Genomic DNA, 21,458 nt, shown 5'->3' with positions numbered 1-21,458 from the left:
CCTGTCTCTGAAGCCCCTGTGTACTCACGCATGCAGTATGGAGAACAAGCAGGAGGAATTGGAAGTCTGCATGCAGTTGCAGGGCTACGATGTCATTGGGATCGCAGAGACGTGGGGCGGCGTACAGGAGTGGGCTGAAGTGCTGCAGTGGGTTGGCACAGCCACTTTGGGAAGGACGGGCTGGGGGAGCATGGAGGTTGAGTTGCCTTTGTTGTCCAGTTGTAAGAGAGCAGCAAGGATTCATGGAGGTCTGGCTTGGGATGGATGGGGAGCCTGCTTGGAGTTCATGGTTAGGATTTGCAGGCAGACCTGTGTTTTGGTGGGTGTCTGCTACAGACCACCTGAGCAGGGAAGAAGTAGATGAGGCTTTCTTCAGACAACTGGTGGAAGCCTCGCATGTGTGGGTCATGGCCCTTATGGGGGACTCTAGCACCCTGTTATATGCTGGGAGGGCATCACGGCAGATTTACCCTAAATATTTTGTAGTTATTATTTGAAAGATTTCTGTTCTTTACTACTTTTACTGCTCGAGGTTGTGACCTTAGGCTAAGCTATTAAAATGCTTTTCTAACAGATGCACTTTGTCGTAAGATGCAGATCTTTCTCAATGGGTTCCTTGATCACTGACGGAAACTTGTATCAGTGTCAACTGTTTTCTTGAGAATTTCTGTTATACTGACCAGCCTGTATTAACTTGGAGTATTTATTTTATGTGTTTTGAGGATGGTACACTGTCAGTATTCTTCCGGTTTTCTGGAGTTGCGCTATTTAAAAATTACATCTAAGAGGCATCTCACAGGCATAAGTCTGCCAGGAGAGCATTGTAGGAATATTTGGAGACAAGCTGAAAAATGCCTATGCCTATTAAAAATAGTAGTATTTTATGTTGAAAACTTGCACTCTCAACACATGGTAAGTTGGAAAAAAACATCTCCATTGCCGTGTTGTCTCCGTGCCATTTCATTGTGCACTTAATATGATGAATACGTTGTTGTCCTTCAAAGACTCCTTGAAGCTGTAGTTGGCAAAATACAAGTTTTAGTACATATTAAATGGGTGGGTAGTTTCTTGTAACTTGTCCTAAAACATGTTTTTCTTCAAAAATGTCTGGCTTGTGGATCGTAATTAAAATGAACAGTGATAAGCATATAGAAATAGTCTGAAATGAATTTAATCTTTTATGTGAGAACTAAGGTATTTTATGTTTCATACAGTGCCTGGTGATCCAGTGTCATTTTTAATATGATACTTTCCTACTTTATCTCCTATTTCTATGTAGAAGTATCTATAGCAACTAGCAGCTTATCTTCCCATAAAAATGAAAGGCGAGTTAGGTATATTGCTTAGTGTCCTTTTCTGTAGAGACTGAGTGTGCACTTTCTAATGAGACTTCAGACAGCTGTTTGCACTGAGATTTCTAGATTGATAAATTGTGATCACTAAGCTAGTTTTTTTACGTGCCTAACTATGTATTAAAGTTTCTACCCATCAATTGTCTAAGCTAAAGAGTTCCAATTTATTGCCTGAGCTCCTTCAGCTCTGTGCAAGTTTGGTTTGATGTTTAGAGCTTTCAGGGGAAGGGTGGAAAAAAAGTAGAAGAAGCTTTTTATTCCTTACTGCTGCTTACTTAATGCCTCAAGTTTTTGATGTTTTATTTCTTTTTTCTGTTGATTTCTGTAATGTGGTTTGTGTTCTTCCAAGATTTAATTTTCTGACATCACCATCTATCAGCTTAGTCTGTTATGAAATAAACTAGTTGTGCCTGTGATGATGGAACAAGGTAGATAAGGAACAAGAGAATGAATGTTAAAGCAAATATTTGGAAAGGTCATAGATTGTTGGGATGATATGGTCTAAGTTGTATGATAGCAGCATAGGAATAAGAGAAGAGGTATATAATACTAATGCTTTAGGATAGCAGCATAGTAAATTCTCCTTTTTATGGATTTTTAATCCAACTTTAAACGTTGAGAATGCCAAAAGAGGAGTAATTTAGTTTTCCACTGAGACTAGAACCTGATGATTCCTTGTTCTTTTAAAGTACACCCAGAATGCCCAACAGAGGGGCCTTCCAACTTGACGCATGTAAAGTTTCTCAGTGACTACTGTTGAGTTCAAATAATCTTCAACTTTTAATAAAAACCGCTAAGAGCTGTGTAAGTGTAATTCCCATGGATTATGGGGAGAGTCTGTACGTTCACTAGAACACACATAAATTGAATCGCTCTATGCTTACCTAAGAACTAAAGTAAATCCTCTAGACTGTTTTTAATCATAGGTTAAATTTTAAGCTCGAAAAGGTTTCATTTAGATTTGAGAGAATTGGGGAAAAAAACTCATAATATTGGCAAATAATGCAATGGGAAAAACAGAGTTTTTGAGAGCTTGTGCTGAAATTGAAACTCTGATGTATGTTTTCCATAATGATGCCAGATTATTTTCTCTCCTTGTTTTCTCTCCCACGAAGAAAAAGTTGAGGTATTAGTCAAATGGTTTAAGAGAATAGTAAGCAAAAGAAGAAATACCATCGTTGAGTTGCATAATCAAAATGCCAGAGGTGCTTTGAGTAATAACAGAATGTATTTTTCCTGTATCACAAAGTTGAATGCCAGGTGTTTCTCTGCTAAATGACTCAACAACTCTATTTTACTTATCATCCTGTTTTAGAGGCTCATCCTTGGCATTGTGTTTTGCTCAGTGTTTTTTCGTTGGGTTAATTTGTGCTTTACAGTGATTGAAATAAGCTCTGTTGGGGCTGGGCTGGGACCTTTGGGCTCCTTTTCTGCAATGCATTACTAATGGAGAAATGCTTGCTATGTATGAAATTCAGTTTGCAGATTATAAAATCCAGAATTGTCTTTAGTTGAACTCAGTTAAATGTAATCCTGACAGTTTTGTGATTTATAGTTAATTAACTGAAATCTCTGTTAATAAATGTAAGTTCTGCTGTACTTTGAGCAATCTCTTTTTGAGTAGCTTGGGAAATAAATAGCAGGTTTTTGATTCAGTAATCATTTAGAAGCATTTGTCCCCACTGTAGCAGTACATATTTCTCCTCCCTTTGCTTGAAAGGCGTCCCAAGAATCAGTGCCACTTGGCATTGTTGAACCAACAGAGTGCAAATGCCTTGGATATCCAAAAGCATACTTGTAGATCTTCGTGTTCAAGAAGAACGTTCCTCCCTCTTGAGTCAGAGAAAGATGTACATAAGAGCCTGTCTTAATCTAATAATTTGGCGTGTTTCATGGGGCTGGTGATTCTTTCATATAAAAATGAAAGTCACCCTTGCTGTCTGCTGAGCATAGGGCCAGGAGTAAAAATATTCTGCCTAATGTTAACAAAACTCTGTAGCCTTTATTCAGTTCCCGTGTTAGGAAGATTTTTAGGCTCGATTCAGCTGCCCTGAGCAAAAGATATATATATTTATTTATTTATTTTCCTTCTAGGAAGAGGAGAAATGGCATGTTTTTAATCAGCTGATTCTTAGGAGAGACTTTATTTGTAAGAAAGTATGTATTATACTGTGTCCCAAAACACTTGCAGGTTTGTGTTCTGCAGGTCAAAAAAAAAGGAGGAGCTAGGTCAGGAATAGAGCTTTGGTGTGGGTTTTTTGTTTTGTTTCTTTTTTTCTCTTCAAAATGTGGAGGTTCTCTGTCAGAGAGGTGTCCTTTGTGCACTCCTTATGACTCAGATGTTTCTGTCTGACTCTGTTTTATGTCGTAAGGTTAATGACTACAGAGAAGTGATGTGCTTGTTGCTATCTTGTCGTGTGTTGGTAGATTTGATAATATAACTTTTGCCATGTCATTTTGTTTTCAAAATGAATCGCAGAGCAGTATAGTAATAGTTGGTCTGCAAAGAGTAGCTTAAAAGCTAACTCAAGGTTACCGCATTTGATATAATACTACTTATGTTCCTTGTAGCAGCTATATTCCAAACTAGCATTTTAGGGGATTAAGATGGAATTGGCACGTGCATAAAATCAATTTCTATGTCAAGTTTCAGGGGAGTTAGGAGAAGTTTTGCTGTACTGTTTTTCAGTTTCTGGTCAGCTAACTTGTGTGCTTAGCAACTTTATATGCTTCCGTTTCTTTTATTGCCCTTAGGTGAGACTGCACCCCTGTTTATAGCTACATTTGTGGAGAAATTAATTAAAAATATGAAATTGTTTTCCACAGAAGTTGTGTTTTTTATCTGCACTGCTTTCTTGCATGTGTGTGTCCTTGGCAGCTCATGCTTTCGCCTGTTCTTTGTGTGTGTGTGTGTGATGTCTTGTTTTTCACTTGCAGTTGAAGATTTGGGAGAAATTGTCTTACTTGCCGGTAGCCTACAGCATAACACTTAATTATAAAGTTGTTTATGAAAGTATGGAAAAGGAGGGAGGAAGCACATTAGTATGCAGTAATGAGCACAGGAAAAGCACTGGTGCATAGAATAGAATATTTCAGTTGGAAGGGACCTACAATGACCATCTAGTCCAACTGCCTGACCAATTCAGGGCTCACCAAAAGTTAAAGCCTGTTATTAAGGGCATTGTCCAAATGCCTGTTAAACGCTGACAGGCTTGTGGCATTGACCACCTCTCTAGGGAGCCTGTTCCACTGTTTGACCACCCTCTTCGTAAAGAAATGCTTCCTAATTGTAGAATCATTTAGGTTGGAAAAGAGCTTTAAGGTCATCGAGTCCAACTGTGAACCTGACACTGCCAAGTCCACCACTAAACTGTGTCCCTGAGCACCATGTCTACAGGTCCTTTGAATACCTCCAGGGATGGTGACTCGGACGCTTCCCTGGGCAGCCTGTCCCAATGCTTGACAACCCTTTCTGTGAAGAATTTTTCCTAATATCCAATCTGAACCTCCCCTGGCTCAACTTGAGGCCATTTCCTCTCATTCCGTCACTTGTTACTTGGGAAAAGAGACGGACCCCCACCTCACTACTGTCCTAGTTTAGACCCAGCCAGCAGCAAGGAACTCACTCCCACACACACCTCTCCACCCCTGGCTGGGATGGGGAGAGAATCAGAAGAAAAAGGCAAAGCTCGTGGGTTGAGATAAAGGCAATTTAACAGAAGAGCAGAGAAAAGAGGACGACAACAACAACAATAGTACTAATAAAGGAATATACAAAGCACGATTAATGTACCACTGCTAACTGACTGAACCTGGGAAGCCCCCAGCCCACTCAGAGCAGCAATTCCTGCCCACTCCCCCAGCCAGCTCCCTGGCTATTACCCCTTTGGGTCAGCCAACTCGGCTGTGTCCAGTCCCAGCTCTTTGTGAAAATTAACCCTATCCCTGCTGGGACCCAGACAGCTACAGCCTCCTTTCAGGTAGTTGTCCAGTTTAAACCTCCCCGGTGCAGCTTCGACCCATTCCCACACATCCTACCCCTGGATCCCAGGGAGAAGAACTCAGCACCTCCCTCTCTGCTTCCCCTCCTCAGGAAGCTGTGGAGAGCAATGAGGTCACCCCTCAGTCTCACATTATCCAAAGTAGACAAACCCAGAGTCCTTAGCTGCTCCTCACAGAACATGCCTTCCAGCCCTTTCACCAGCTTTGTTGCCCTCCTCTAGACATATTTGAGTCCCTTGACATCCTTTTTAAATTCTGGGGCCCAGAACCACACACAGTGCTCAAGGTGAGACTGCAGCAATGCCAAATACAGCAAGATAATTTCCTCTTTTGACGGGCTGATCATACTGTGTTTGATGTACCCCAGGATGCAGTTTACCCTCTTGGCTGCCAGGGCCCACTGCTGAATCCTTTAGAGCTGGCTGCTGACCAGCACCCCTGGACCCCTTTCTGCAGGGCTGCCTAACAGGCCAGTAATGTGAGCTGGTTTACTGTTTTTTGCTGTATCACCTTGTAAGGAATTGCTGGTATGCTCAAAAAAATTAGGCCTTTCAATATTAGAAGGGAAAATTGTGAATATGGTCTGACACTATGTCGTGCAGAGCTGGAGATCTTAGTGTAAAAGCTCCACTGTGGTAATCTGCACTATATGGTGGACTTTGGCAGGAGGGAAGTTTAGGCTCACAGTTTGGATGGCATCTTGCTTTTGCCTGATGATTGGGTGCAGACAGGACCCAGTGGAGATTTAGGCACAATTAAATTTAAGTGTAGTGATAGTTAAATTTTTAGACATGAGGTAAGTTATTAGATTATCCATTTTCCTTGGAATCTATTTCTGTAATGATTGATTGCACATCTACAAGATTTGTTCCTCCTCAGTTGATCTGAAGAAAGTGTCGTTGCCTCCTACTGTCAGAAAATATTGTTTGGCTTTGCTTGAGTTTCAAACTCAAAATATAAACATACACTATTCAAGGAAGTTCATTTATATATTACTGATGGAAATACGTTTTGGTTTGTATCCAAGTATATAAAAGACCAAGGAGAAATGAAGAGCATGTATTCATCTACCAAAGCTTGGGACTCATAGTTTTTTTTCTCATCTTTCCTTGTATTTGGATATTACTGAGCTGTAAAATGAACCTGCAAGTGTAAACAGTATTTTAAACTTTTCATCCTATTTTTTTGCCCCTAAATTGATCTTTTAGTGTGGTGGTTCACTTTTTTAGTAAGAATGACCGTTCAATATAGCCTTCTTCCACATGTAGAACAAAGAACCAAGTTTAATGAGTAATCAGCTCTGTAAATTGGTCCATAAAATAGCTGTGAAAACCTCAAGTGAGTGCCCATAATGTTGAAGAACCTCTTGGTGTAGCTGACAGGTTGGTCAGAAATCAGATGTTCAGGGAAACCTTCAGTCTCTGGTCTGCATAAATTTGGTACAGTTCTCCCTTCTAACTTAAAAGTGGGAAGTTTATTAGAGGTATTGTGTGTTGGATATTGAATGGGAGTAACCTTAGCTGCCAGACCTGTTCCTTAGTGTGTTCAGGTATGGACAAAGCCAAAGTAGTGTTTGAGTGTTAAGCAAACTCGCAGTAGGCCACTACCACTTTTTGATGAGCATTTGGCAAAGGAAGCTGAGGTAGGCCCTTGGTGTTGGGTTATAAGTATCAGATATTAAGTGTTATAAATTAAATGTGCCATGGGACCTCCATTGTTTTTATTTTTCTTGGTACTTTTGGGATTGTAAATCTCTTCAGTAAAAGATGAGGTGACAATGCTGGGAAGGATGTTTGGTGGTCCTATAAAAGGATATACTTTAACTTCACTCTTGTAGGTGGTTGAAGCAACCTTTAGTTCATGGCATCTGGGTAAATTATTCTTGGGGCTTGTCTGAACTTGCCGAAACGTTACCGCCTCTTAAAGGATGAGACCCATCATGTGTTCAGTGTCTATTTAAATCAGCAGATTAAAAATGACAGATACTAGCATTGGTTCACAAAGAGCATTTTGTATGTCTTGTAGCTGTGTCCTGCTAATCAAATTTTAAAGTATTTGTGGACTGAGCTGCCAGCTGGAGTTTCTTGATTTGTAATTCAGTTACTTTGTATATACTAGTTATCTGATTCTGTCAAATCAACTTTTTGATTAATTTCTACCAATCTGGAGTTATTTTGAGAAGGCCATTTAGAGCCATAGGAGTAAGCCATTTTGTGCAACTGTTTTGTGGTAAAATGGCAGGACACTGAGGGTCCACAGAATGAGGGTGTTAGGCCAAACCTGGTATTTGAAAACTGTGAATCAGTCAGAGGGAAGTCTGGTTTTGTGCAATTTATTAAAATTCTTCAAATAATGAGCTTTTACCGTATGGAAACTGAACCAAAAAAGGGGCGGAGGGGGAGGGGGCACCTTATTTATATTCCATAAATAATGCTGTGGTTTCGTAAACATGGCTGGGTGCGATGTTTAATGCTGTAGCATAAATACTTCCAAAAGCAGTGCCTAAGTCAAAGATTAGTCACTGAAGAAGTGATTAGAACCTAATACTCCAGTTTCAAGGAGTGTTTCTCTTATCAGCAGTGCCAGTTTTAAGCGCTCCCTTTATTCCCTCCTGCTGTTCCTGCTTTTTCTGCAGTTTATATATCACCCTCTCCACCATGCCAGGGTTTCCTGGTAAACTGGAACCCAGACCCAGTTTATTTTCAGTCCATGGCAGTTCCCCGGGCTGGCTCGTCATGTAGCCTCCAAAGGGTGGTGTTTTCCCAGCTGAGAGTGTGGTACAAGGGCAGTAACTGGCGATAGGAGTTGGGAGGGATGAAGGCTGTTAAAGCCAGCACTGGCACCATAAAAGTTTGCCTGTAACCTTTGAGGTTCTGCCACTGGTGCCGCGAGCGCTCGTGTTTTGTACCGTGTAGGACAGGGGTGTCTGGAGAGACCAATAACACTGTCGAACAAATTAAGTTCAGTGCAGTCTTCTGGCAGACTAGAAGTAAAGTTTCAAATTTTAATTTTTGGTGGATATTTTTGTTTGTGTGTTTGGAATTTTTTTTTTTTTTTTTTTTTAGCTCACTGGCATAAAAATTACATTAGCAAAGCTGTGTAGAAGCTGTAAACTTGCTCCAGCTACATACAGCTGTAGCTCAGGACAGCATCACTGCATTTTAGCATGCAGTATAACTGGATTTTTTTTTGTTGTGGTTTTGTTTGTGTGTGGGGGGGTTTGTCTGGTTTTTTTTCCATTTTGTTTTTACTACACTGCCCCCTTTGGCTGACCTCCCCCTGCCTCCCCCCTTCCCTTTGATATTTGGAAGCAGTGGCTACTTCAACTAAGAATTACTTAGACTTGGTGGCACGCACGTAAAAGCGTAAGGTACCTATGTTTCTGGAAGTGTAGAAATTAAGTATATACTGAGAAAGCAAGAAGAAACAGGTGTTACAGTTTCTAACTACTACAGATCAATTTCTATGTTTATGTTGCATATATATGGATACATGCAGCATGTGCAGACATAATTTACTTTGAATTATAGACTACTTTTGAATTTTGAGAAATCTTCAAGAAAGCTTAAGACTTAATCTTGGAGCATCTGAAGAACAGTGTTAGAAAATCAGTGTTAAAGTTCCATAAGGACTATGAATGAACATTGTGTTTTTTCGTTTAAGGAAGGATTTTAATTTCTTTTTTTCAGTTTGCACTATTAATTTGTACTTGGGTTTTCTGCCTTTATTTCTTGTGCCAGATAACAATCTAGAAGAGGAAGGGGTGATTTTTACTGGGTAGTGTAGGATGAAGTAGCAATGAGCTGATGAAATGAACCTGAAAAATACCATTTACTGGGATATATTTGCAAGTTTAAGTTTGAGATAAATCTCTCTCTCCCCATCCCCCTCCCCTTTCTTTTTCCCCAGACACCCAGATCTCTAGGGTAGCCAAACCAAATGCTGTCTCTAGGACTCCTAGTCTGTCTTCCTTCCTTCACCCCGAATTGAACTTGAGTGTTTAATGTAATGATGAACATGGCAGGATTACATTTCAAAATAATTCTTAAAGTAAAAACATTGTAATGCAGTATAATCGAATGCTTTTAATAAATACTCTTTCTTCCTCAGGAAAACAAAGAAATAGACTGGAGCCAATGGATACCATATTTGTTAAACAAGTTAAAGAGGGTGGACCTGCTTTTGAAGCTGGATTGTGCACAGGTACTGTTCTTCTGTAATACCAATAGTATGTTTGTGTACATGATGTAAAATATATGTGATTTAACCTTCTGCATGTAGTTCTATCTTCCCTTTAAACCTTGTTCTTTCCTTCAGAAGTTTGAAACCTCTCTTCTAAATTGTCCTCCAGTGTTTTTCATGTCAAAAGTACCATTGTGTTTTCTCAGGAGGTGCTATATAAAATATATTAAGGCATTAAAGTCTTAGTCTTTTGGTATTATAATCTTTAAAAATGTAAGAACAACTATGTGATAAAATATGTAAGGAGAAGGAGAAAAGGGAGGAAAATGACACCTGTAAACTCCTATTTCTTATGCTTTGTGACAAATTGATAACCTCAAAACGTTCAGGTTTATCCTCTAAATTAAATTATTCCACCTCCTTTAAATTAAATGGGAACAGTCCAAGACTATCTTTTCTTATCAGATTTTCTCAGTTGTTTGATTTAATCAAACTGGAGAGCAGAAAGCACATTTTTTGTGAAGTGCCAGGTACTTTGTCACACCTTTACTTAACTGTCAAAGGAAAAAAAAGCTATGTTAGATTGGGAAGTCTTGCAAATGTTAAAGCAATAAGTTACGTAGATGGATACCACTACAAACAGGTTTCTGTTCTTAAAAATATGGCAAAGCATGTGTTCTATGAAAGGATTGTGTTTGTGATGATAATGGATGTTTATATTTTCTTTTGAAGGTGCATTTTCATTACATTTGACCGGAATAGATTAAATTTTGTATGTTTCTTCCTAAAGAAATGCAGATTCTAGGGTGATTGCAATTTAAAAGCAGTACTAGGTCCTACTTCTACAGTGTAAGGCATTTTTCTTTTTTAACTCCTTAAGTAGTTATTTAGGGAAGGGCAACTTTGGCATTATTTTAATGCTGTTATATAAAAAAAATGTTTTGGCTTGATAAGATGCAGCATATGTCGACGTTGTACAGAGGAGCCATGTTAATTTCTACTGTGTTCGGTGTTTGCCAAATTGAAAAGAGATGAGATCTGTAGAGAACATTTTATTTTTAGGCACAGAGAATATTTTTTAGGAGTCCAGAATAAAGAACAGAAAATACATGAGAAAATACATTTTAAAATTACCAGACTATTCTTAAACACACTGCTGATAGCCGTTACATCTAATTAGGTCATGCCACTATTTCTTGGTTAAAACTTTAGGGTGAAATATATTACTGTATCTCTGTCTTGAAATTATATTACAAAACACTCAGGGAATTATCAGCAGGGTAGATTGCTTAACCTCTGATACAGACACTGTATACATCTCTTGTTTTGTAGAATCAACTGTACTTTGATTTTTTTTTTTTTTTAATTTAACCTGGCTTTGTTTCAAGGTCACGCTAATGGAAAGAAAATACTCAAAAATCTAATATGAGTTCAGGTAGTTATGTATGTTTGTCAGTGCTGCCAAGTCCTTTGTAGTATTGGCAGTCTCAACCCAAGATTTGTTACCCAGAAACAATGAGTTCTGTTTCAGAAGCCTACCTGGCTGCTCCTCACCAGAAAGCTCTTACAAATTTGAGGAATAGGTTACAATATCTTAAATGTAAGACAGCTCATTCTGACTATTTTCGAATACTTCTGCAAAATTATACTTATTGGAGTTAGAAAGATAATACTTCCCATATTTAACCTCTGAAGCATTTCATTATAAAATAACACATCTCTGAGTTCCAAACATAAGTATTTTAGAAATATTGAAATACAGACAACCAAAACAGATCCGCGTTTCCCATGTCTTGATCTCCATGCTGTCATTTACATATATGCAAGTATATAAAGAACTAAAATGTGCGTGGAAAGGGAGATGGTATAAGTGTGTTCAGATTGATTCTTAGTTTGACCAAAGGTATTTAATGGGCCACCAGATTGACGGAGAGTTATTTGAAAAAGTTTTCATGCTTCTATACCCTCTTTTGCATTACAGGCACTGGCCTTTGCCTTTATATGTACCTGAAACTGAGCAAAGTTGTATTTTGCAGATTTGTCTACACCCTCTTCTTTCATGTAACCAGTTCTGCAGTATATCCCACCTGAGTTTTTTGGGCAGGTTCATTGGATGCAAACTTAAAGTAGACTTGTTTCACTGCTGTGTGTAACCTCGTCTCTTTCTTTGGAAAAAACCCAAAAATGTGCAAGAATGAAGAAGATGATAGGACCTACTTTAAAGATAGTCCTAATTACAGTTTTCAGTGGGAATACTGAGATCTACACAGATCTATATCTGTGAGCAAGTTCTGAAACAGCCTGGAAAAAATCCAGTTTTAAGTTCCAGAGAAGAAACTGATGTTTTCTGAGGAAGTCTCACCACACGACATAGCAGGACAGGGTTCAGAGCTCGCAAATAAGAAATTTGTTTAGCACAAGCTATAGCATTTCTTTTTCCTGTAACTTTCTGAAAGGATTTATTTTGCTGTGATACTGGGCATTTCAAAATTAACTTTATTTTAATGAAAGTCCAGTTTCTCAGCCTAATTACGTAAGGTATCTGTGTGTATGCAACAGTGGGATAGGGTTTACCATCCGTCAACAGATGCCTATCAGTCATGTGGATGGCTAGCAGCCATTGAATGTTGCCACCAATCTTTATTTCATCGTTTAGGAAGCAAGAGACAAAACTCTTGAGTTCTTTCAGGTGAGGAAAAAGGCAAGAACCAGCTGATAAATGGCACGTACAAACTTTTACAAAGATGAAAATATCGCACTAATTTATTTGCATGATGTTACATTGTGTGTGCAGACCAAGTTAAAAACGGTCATCAGATCCATGTGGTTTGGTAAGTCTGGAAATCCCTGGGGTCTGTATAGGGACCCTCCACAGAGCATAAGCATTTAGAGCGTTGTTCCCACCAAATCAGGCTGAGTACTCAGAATTAACAGCTTTTCCTTGCTTTGACTTGATCATGCCAGAAACATAAAATGGGCTTTCAGTTTCTAAAGTAGTGTTGAAAAAGCCATTCCCTTTGGCTCATTTTGCATGCGTCCTTTCTTTCAGTTCTTCATTCTCTAGCAACTTTCCAAACCTCTCTACCTCTAATGCTTTAGACCATTTTCTCCTCTTTAGTAAATTCAAGATACCTTTCTGCTCTTCTGATCAAACATGACATAATCAACATTTTTGGTGAAGGAATTGGGTGGGGTTTTCATAAAAAGCTGAAAATAACTCTACATGATATATTTGCTGCTTCATTTATGAGAGTATATGAAGCTCTTAATGAGGAAGGTGCAACAAACTCTTTGGAGAAATCTTCTAAAAGTGATACTAGGTCTAAAGATTGATCCATATGGATAAAGAAATAACCTGTTACACAGTCCGAGATGCATTGAAGAGACAGTAATGTCTTGGAAACAACCCAGATCATTCTGAGGAAGGAGGAAGCTGGAGCCTTTCAAAATACTCATTCTTTATTTCTCAGAAGGAAGAAGTACAAAATTGCAGTATTTGCTGCTGTTAAAGGAGATGATGTGCACAGCCACACCTGGCAGTGTTCTGAATTAAAGTTTGGTTTTGTTTTGAGGTTAAGTGCTGAAATAAAATGTCTACTCATAATTCACTTAAGAATTGGGCAGAGTTGTACGTGTTGCCATACATCAAAAGCTTAATTTTGAAGATGGGATATTTAAGTGAGCCACTGCTATAGTTTACACCTGCTTGTGGTTTTCTTTCTGTGAGTTTCTAGGTGATTCATTTGAAAGTCTATAATAAGATACCACATCTGAAAATGTTCTGAGACAAGAGTAGAAACTTGGCATTCTGTGTATGGTTACATGTAGTTGTGTTGTGCATCTTTTATTTTCTTCTTTTTTTTAATATTTTTAAAGAAGACTAACCTTGAATTTAACATATTGGTGATCTTGACTATTGTGATGTACAGAAGTACAAAATAAAAATGGCCCAAAAAATGTCCAGACAAATCAATTTAAGATATAACTTTTCTCTTTACAGGTGACAGAATTATAAAAGTCAATGGAGAAAGCGTTATTGGCAAGACATATTCTCAAGTCATTGCTTTAATACAGAACAGGTAAGATACTAGTATTTAATTATGTGCCACATTTGTGTTTTTTATACTAGGCAGGAAATGACCGCTTATGGTGGTTCTGAAAAAGTCATCGTATTTTTAAATTTTCCTTAATACACACTCAGTTTTACTATTTCTGTTTTCACGTATTTACTGAACGCTGAGAAGGGTTTGAGAATGGGTGTGCTGAATTGTGCCACAGTCCTTTTATGTCGGTATTTGTCCGTTGTCAGCAAGTTACACTGAGTGCTATAGAGGAAGGTTGTCTGAACTGAAAATAGGCAGATTAGGTATACATACACCACACATGTATGTGTAAATTTAGAAGGAAAATCATAAAAATCTACCTTGCTTATGAAATCTGTTAACTAGAAATCAGCGTATCTGGTAAAGGAAAAAATCTATGCTAGTGCATACCTGCAAAACATCTGCAGTACATCTTGGCTTTCCTCTATTTTGCAGCAAGTTATGAACCCTGAACAGAGTTGAGGAAATGGTAATATTTACTGCTCCTGCAGCTCACAAGGGCTTGTTAAATCATGTCCATACATGAATCTAGACACTTGTTTTCATGTCCATAGCTGCCTCCGTTTTTACAGTTTTCTTGGTGTCAATTTCTGTTCTATAGCAACAAGTTTCCAATATAATAATGAGTTATGTGGAAAAAAAGAGGTATCATGATCAGCATGGAAAAATGTTTTCTAAGTGCATCTCACGCATCACATTCTATTTTTAGTGAAACTTCATGCATTAAGACTTAATTATGCTTACAGTTAGAAGTAGGGAAAATAAGATCCTGATGTTCCTATTTCAGTGGAGTCTTTATTCAAGATTTCATTCAAAATACATACATCCCAGGTGCATTTTTTTTGAAACAGCAAAACTCTGTGTTCAAAGGTATGACAGGCAAGGTAGACTGAAAGCATTTTGTATCATTAGTACTTTCTATACAAGAGCTGGAAAGATGGAATCTACCTTTTTTTATAACATTTACTGAAGATAACACCAGCCGTGTATAATTTTTTCATTTTGTGTTTATGCAGAGAGTAATACAGGACATGACATTACATGCCCAGCAGGTACATCAGTCAATGAAATCTCTTACTTTAATCCAAAAAAGAGAGAGACCAGTCACATCTTCCCAGTGGTCTATGTGGTCAGAGATTCTTAACTCTAGGTCTGCCTGTGAATAAAGTTTTATTCTCAGCTGTAGGTAGTGAACCGTCCCAGCAGAATGCGACCCCTGTGCACTGTGGATAAACCGGGGACACCTGAACAGGGCTTTGTCAGTGGTTTTCTAGCGCAAACAGGAATGGTGTAGCATACTGCTGCATCTGTCCCTCTAATTTCCATGAGTGCACAGAAAATGAAGGGCTGCTATTGTTAGTTAGGATACGAGAACAATTTGTTGTATTGAGGCAAATGTGTACATCACACAAGATTGTAACAAAAGGTCATGTATATCCTTGAGTGTTTTATACAGAAAATATAACCATCAGAAAGTCTTCAGCTGAACCTCTAAAACAGATAAATATTAATTCTGATCCATAAAGAGAGCTCAGACTCCAGATCAGGTGTGTCTTCCTTGTAGCTTACAGGCAACACTTCTCGTATGACTAAAGAGTGAACTCTATAATTCTTTGCTTGAAAACAGTATTTTTGAGCTCAGAGCAGTTAATTCTGCACATAAAGTATTTTATTTCTTGTGCTGCCATTTCATGGCAAGTAAAATTACGTTACGGTGTATGCTTCTTGCTTTAGCATGCAATTCTTGCATCAGCATAGCCATCCTGGGTCAGACTGATGGTCTGCTTATGTCAGTATCCTCTCTGGTAATACCCAGTAATGGATTCTTAGGAGGAGAGTCGGAAAACACTGAGTGATACTTGGTCAAATAATACTACCCAAATTTCCAGAAATCACTGGTTTAGGAACTTGCTGAACCAAATGTTTTATCTGCATCACTTGATTTAATAGTTCTTGATAGGTTGGTCTTGCACAAGTTCACTTCTGAATGTACTCAAACTCTTCATAATAAAAATACCCAGTGACACAGTTTTTGCTGTTTTGTGTCTTGGCTAATCTTTCATCCAGCGCACCTTTGTTTCTTTAGTCGGCTTTGTGCAAGCAACTTGCTGAAAGGTCTTTTGAAAGGCTAAATTGTCAGTTGAAATCGCCTTTATTCATGACTAAAGACAGTTTCATTTGTAGTCTCAGTATGTTGTGTGATGGTTTTCTGGACATTTTAATCGCTGTTTTTAATTACCCTTTCAAGCATATTGCTGACTGTAAATGCTTACTCTTTTGTAATTTTTTTTTATCATCTTCGGAACTGTTTTTAGGGATGCGATACATTTTATCAGCTCTTACCTCTAAAGAGGAAGTTCTCACGCACACTCACTGGTCAGCTGTTTTGCAATGATACTCAGTTTGGACTTAAAGATAGCTGCTCATTATTTTTCTAGAAAGTTGTTCAGTTTTAGCTGTTTGTCCTCATTATTTAATGCTGCAAACATCAGAACTTAGCTGCCTTACATGATCCCCATAAATTCCAGTGGGACTTATGGATGGGATATAATTCAGCCATGTTTTGTATTGTTCATGGAAAAGTTTCAAGCTGTGTCTAGAACATTACCTATTTTGCTCTGGTTGGAGATTGCAAAGCTAAACTTACACTGATTATTTCCTCTGGAAGGTGAAGGGCACACCTCAAAAGTGTTGCTAGAAATAACTATGTTGTATAAGATTAGTCATGAGGTCCCTTTTAAGTCAAGGTTTCATACTCTTTAGCAGTAGTTCTTAGTTTGGTACATTAAGAATTTATTCTCATCTGTTTACACAATCAACTTGGACATGTGTTGATTACAAATGTAAATTCCGTAAATTATTTGTGGTCCTAAACAAAACAAGAAACGGATTCTGATTATAAACTTTTTCTTTTAACTGTGGGGAATGTTAATGATTAGGTCTACCCGCTTGTTTCTCTTTGCAAGTTCTTCTTGAAAGTGTTGGGATTACTCAGAAATGTAATTTCTGCTACTGAATTTATTTCATTAACACAAAATAATGGCTCAAAAGATAGTCTTTGTGATGGCAGTGCATCATAGTGCTTTTAGTTGGACTCTGAGTCAATACATTTAAATTTGACTCTCAGAATTTGTAAGGAAAGTCATTTGCATGATACATATCTCTGAGAATTTCCAATAGTGTGTCTAATATTTTAGTGTAAACTGCCACTTTCTGTGTGATGGTTCTTACTAACACTTCCTAGTTCTTAATTTGCATGCGTATTATATAGTAAAATACAACAAAAGTATCCCTTAATGCTTTTTGTTTCTGATACGGGAATTGAAAAACATTCTGAGAGCACTTCACAAAATATAAAGTAGGAAGATCCAAATTGTGTGCAAAAGGTTCTGCAGGCAAACTGGAATAGAATAGTTATGTAGTTATTGGAGATACATGTTTAGAACATTGCTCCTGAATTGAACCCTTTCCTCTTTTGCATGGCTACTAGAAAAGGTATTAAACTGTGTAACTGGATTTAATCCCTTTCTTTGAAGAAAAAAATGGGGGGTTAGGGGGCATAAAATAAAAACACAGGACACTTGTGTAAGAGAGGACACTTGTATAAGAGAATAGTCCTGTGTCATATTATAAGTAGAAAACTTTCCTGTACTTGGAAAGGAACAATGCTGTTTATCATATTTGAGACTTCCAAAGTCTGCATCCTGCAAACAAACATTGATTATTATCAAACCATACATTGCCTAATACAGCTAACACATACATGCTACCCACACCTAGAAATGAAATCTGAACACTTCATGGAAATGCCTCAAGCTATGGTATCTCTTTCATATTCTCTTTTTGTTTTACAATTGCTAAATAGTTTCATATCCATACGAAGGAATTTAGGCAAAAGTCAGCTCCTGATGACACTACTTTTAAAGAATCATTTTAAATAGTTTTGCTGCAGTCAAAATGGGAAATGCTATTGTAAATGCACATAAAGTCAATGCTTTTGTGTTTCTTAAAATTCAGTATTCTCAAACATCTTTAAAAGACTTTTGAAGACTTATTTTTTCCTAAGCTGTGCGTAGACTTAAAAAGAAAAACTTAAATCTATCTCTGCTGATCTTTGGTTTTAAAACAAGTAATTTATGCTGCTTGGTGAACACTTTTTTTTTTCAAAATGAATAATGGTTTAAGAAGATTGTGAAACCAAATACCCTTACTCTGCTATTTTGGAATGCAGCCTTGTGTCTGTGGTTGCTAACAAATGGAAAAGGAACCACAAAATAAAAACATTTTTCATATAAGAAAGCATAATAAATCATGTTACATGTTTGAGAGGACGATTTTCTGCAGAAATTAGAAACTGAGGTTCTTCTCAGTGCTTCATAGGCTATTCTGTGTGCCCTGAAGTTGATGGCCCGTCTCTGTGCTGGTTTTGTCTTTTCTCTGCAAATGCGTTGTACTGCTCAGTACAGAGGAGCTAATTTCTAGTCTGCTATGTCCAGTCAGGTTGTGGGATTTTTTTTCTTCTGCTCGTTTTGATAAATTTGTTTAAATAGCCTTTCTTCTTGTGACATGTAACGTGAGATTTCTAAATGACAGTCATAATCTCTTCATTTTCTGTTTTGTGAGCCTAGTTAAAATAGCTTGTACAAGCCATCTCATTTTTGTAACCCTTATCTGTACACGTTCCAGTTTATGTTTAGTGAATGTGAACAGAGTATTCCTATATCTTGGATGAGATAATTATTTCAGCTGTTTTGTATCCAATGTTACAAGCATAGACTTCTCTTTTGCTTGTGAAAATACTTTTTGTTGTTGTTGTTGTTTTGGTAGAGACTAACTGTGGTTTTCGCTGTCCTACAACATTTGACTCTGGATAACCGATAGATTGTACATTCGATGTCCTGAGTTTGCCTGTATTTAGATTGTATTGATTGAACTATCTGAATTCCTGGACCTTCATGCTGCTGCTGCTTTTGGTTTCAGCGATTCAGACTGACAAACTCAGCACTTATAAATAGCAAGCGTTTTTCATCCGTATTTCAGATGTCATCTGACTGACTAAATATGTTTAAGTTGATTCTGCTAGGAGGCGATGGGAGTGGAAAGGTGTAAGTCAGTGCTTGCCTTGGTATTGCCCCACGTTTAACATGGTGTGGTGGTTACAGCATTTCCCCAGCAATTTCAGAAAGTGCTAACAGACTTTAGTTTTAAATGGAAGAAAGAGAGGAATTTTAACTTGTGTTCACTGATTTGCCACCTTGTTTTGTCTGAGAAGCTCCAAACAACTAATGTACCTTAGGACAAGGGAAAAGGGGAAAAAAACAACCAAACAAAAAACCACCAACAAAACTGACAAAGACGGTGTGTTGGCTTAACGCACTGGTTTTACTGAGAAAACAGATGTACTCTTCAGTCAGATTTCTGTTCTACTTTTACTTGCTAAGACTAATGGAAATCAGTGTTTCTGTTGTGTAAAGTAATTTGACAGAATAGCTGAGTGTGGGATTTTTTTAATGGTTTTGGTCTGTGGAAGTTAATGGATCATCTTTGTAACAAGAATTTAAAATCTCTTCCAAAAGTTCACCTGTGGTGTTTTTTTTTCTATTTGTTTCAGTGACAGCATATTGGAACTTAGTGTTATGCCAAAAGATGAGGACATCCTTCAACTGGTATGTTTATGAAGCTTATATTCAGACAATATGTTGGTTAAAGAAAAATGTCTTGCTGTTGGCTACAAAGTCTTTGAACTGTGCTACCAGCAGATAATTAGAGTTAACATTTATCTCTCTGTCATTCCTTGGATATTTTCCTACTTGCTTGCCATACCTGAAATTTCAGGGGAATCCAAATACAGGGGAGAATATCTTCTTCACGTGATATTTCTAGCATCTTGTTAAAAAAAAATATCTTAGAATATTGTTTGTATTTTTATTATATATTGGATTAGTTTCCTTATGTTAGAATTTGTGAATTGGATTGCTTTCTTTAACTAGGTTGTCTCGTGCTAAATAAGTTGTGAAATATTACTAAATTTGAATTAAAAGACTAGCATATGGCTCTTTAAAATTAGCTTTTGTTAATAACTCGCTAATTGTCAGTGGATTTCCAGGAAGAAAGGGAGGTGATGAATATGCTGAAGGTTATTACTGAATTTTTAAATTGTAACTGCTGTAAATATTTTGTTACATGAGGGGTAACGGTTTTGAACTGAAAGAGGGTAGATTTAGGTTAGATATTAGGAAGAAATTCTTTACTCTGACGGTCGTGAGACACTGGCACAGGTTGCCCAGAGAAGTTGTGGGGGCGCCGTCCCTGGAGGTGTTCAAGGCCAGGCTGGATGGGGCTTTGAGCAATCTTGTCTAGAGGGAGGTGCCACTGCCCATGGCAGGGAGGTTGGAACTAGATGATCTTTAAGGTCCCTTCCAACCCAAACCACTCTACGATTCTATGGTTCTCAGTTTGAACTGAGTTCCTGTGTATATAGTGAGATAATTCATCTGCCATTTAGCATCTCTAAGTCCAAAAGAGCTGTGAATAAATTATGATGTGTAAGTTCGTATTGTGAAAAGCACCTAATGTATTTACATGGTCTGGTTTATTTTTAGTTGGAAGTGCAGGAAAGGAGAAGACGACAACAGGGTAGACTTTCTGGTTAGTAGTTGGAAAATTGTATTTTCTAATCCACGCAGAAATAGTGAGACTTGACTTTAAATAACAGTGAAGAAAAAACTGTGGGTTTCAGTAGCTGTTTTCCAGTGTTAAAGGACAAATTAATGGGTAAAGAAAAAAAACCCAAGAAACTCTGTTGTGAGCTGAAGGTGAAGATAGAGGGTAATGTAGGAACTCAGCCAGTTAGACCAACAAGCCAAGATTATTAGAATAGAAGTGATATTTTGAGAACATTTGATAAAGAAATATTTCAGTAATCCCGTACAGAAAATGTTGGGGGCAGGGGGTGAATTTTGATTGCATGAATAAGTGGGAGGGAAAAGCTAGGGGGGTTAGTTTTGGGGTTTTTTTTAGGGGCTGGGGTGTATAATTGTTTTTTTGGGGGGTGGGTGTTTGTTTTTTAAATTGGAACTGTGAATATGTAGAAATGAAGAATAGTTCTAACTTTTAAATGATCTGAATGGCCATATGCATCTAATACAGTTTTGTAGCCATAACGCTCTAAGGGTCTGGGCAAGGCAAGATTTGTAGGTTTAAAGTTAGACCTTTGTATTTGGCTGGGCAAGGAGCTCTTAGGCACGTCTTCCCTCTGCTGATGAAACATGAAGCGCAAGCTTCAGGTGAAGTATAGATGAAAAACAATTGATTTGAATTTAACTTGTTATATCAATGAGTGAGATAATGGGGGCAGAGGAAGAAAGATGGATAATTGTTGCCTTTGGGCTAGAGAAGACTATTAGTAAAAAGAAAATAAGGTCATTCTCCTGGAGGAGATTGAGAGGTAAAGGAAAGACAAAATATCTGCCTGTGGGAGTTCTGGAAAAAAACCTGGAGATGTGTGGGAATAGCTTCCAGGTGTCACTAAAAAAAAAAAAAAAGTTTCTTTTGAGTTGTAAGATGGGGCTAGAGTTGTGAATTTTGTATTCTATGCTCCTCTTCTGAACTTAGAAAGAGGGTTAGGTTTGAGAGGTGGAGTAATTTTGAAAAAAATGCTTTGCATTGCCTGTATAGCTTGTGTGAGTTCCCTCTTGACAGTTGTTTGCTGTTGGGTTGGGTTGGTGCATGATTATAATACAACATGGAGGAGTTTATGCTCTTGTTTGCTGTGATGCATTTGTTTGGATAAAAGTGGGCTTGTCATGAGGACTGTCAG

General features: G+C 37.8%; 1 protein-coding gene across 1 annotated transcript in view; it reads left to right on the top strand.

Annotated features, from left to right (window-relative positions):
• ARHGAP21 (Rho GTPase activating protein 21) overlaps positions 1–21,458 on the top strand; it is a 68,858-nt gene that overhangs the window by 8,990 nt on the left and 38,410 nt on the right. The window contains exons 4-6 of the mRNA XM_009887139.1: positions 9,465–9,557; positions 13,537–13,615; positions 19,251–19,305. Of these exons, the coding sequence (XP_009885441.1) occupies positions 9,491–9,557; positions 13,537–13,615; positions 19,251–19,305 (201 nt within the window). The 5' untranslated portion in view covers positions 9,465–9,490. The remainder of the gene's footprint in view (positions 1–9,464; positions 9,558–13,536; positions 13,616–19,250; positions 19,306–21,458) is intronic.

The sequence above is a fragment of the Charadrius vociferus genome, unplaced genomic scaffold, assembly GCF_000708025.1.
Source record: "Charadrius vociferus isolate BGI_N301 unplaced genomic scaffold, ASM70802v2 scaffold126, whole genome shotgun sequence".
NCBI lineage: Eukaryota > Metazoa > Chordata > Aves > Charadriiformes > Charadriidae > Charadrius > Charadrius vociferus.
This window is presented reverse-complemented; position numbering and strand designations above follow the sequence as displayed.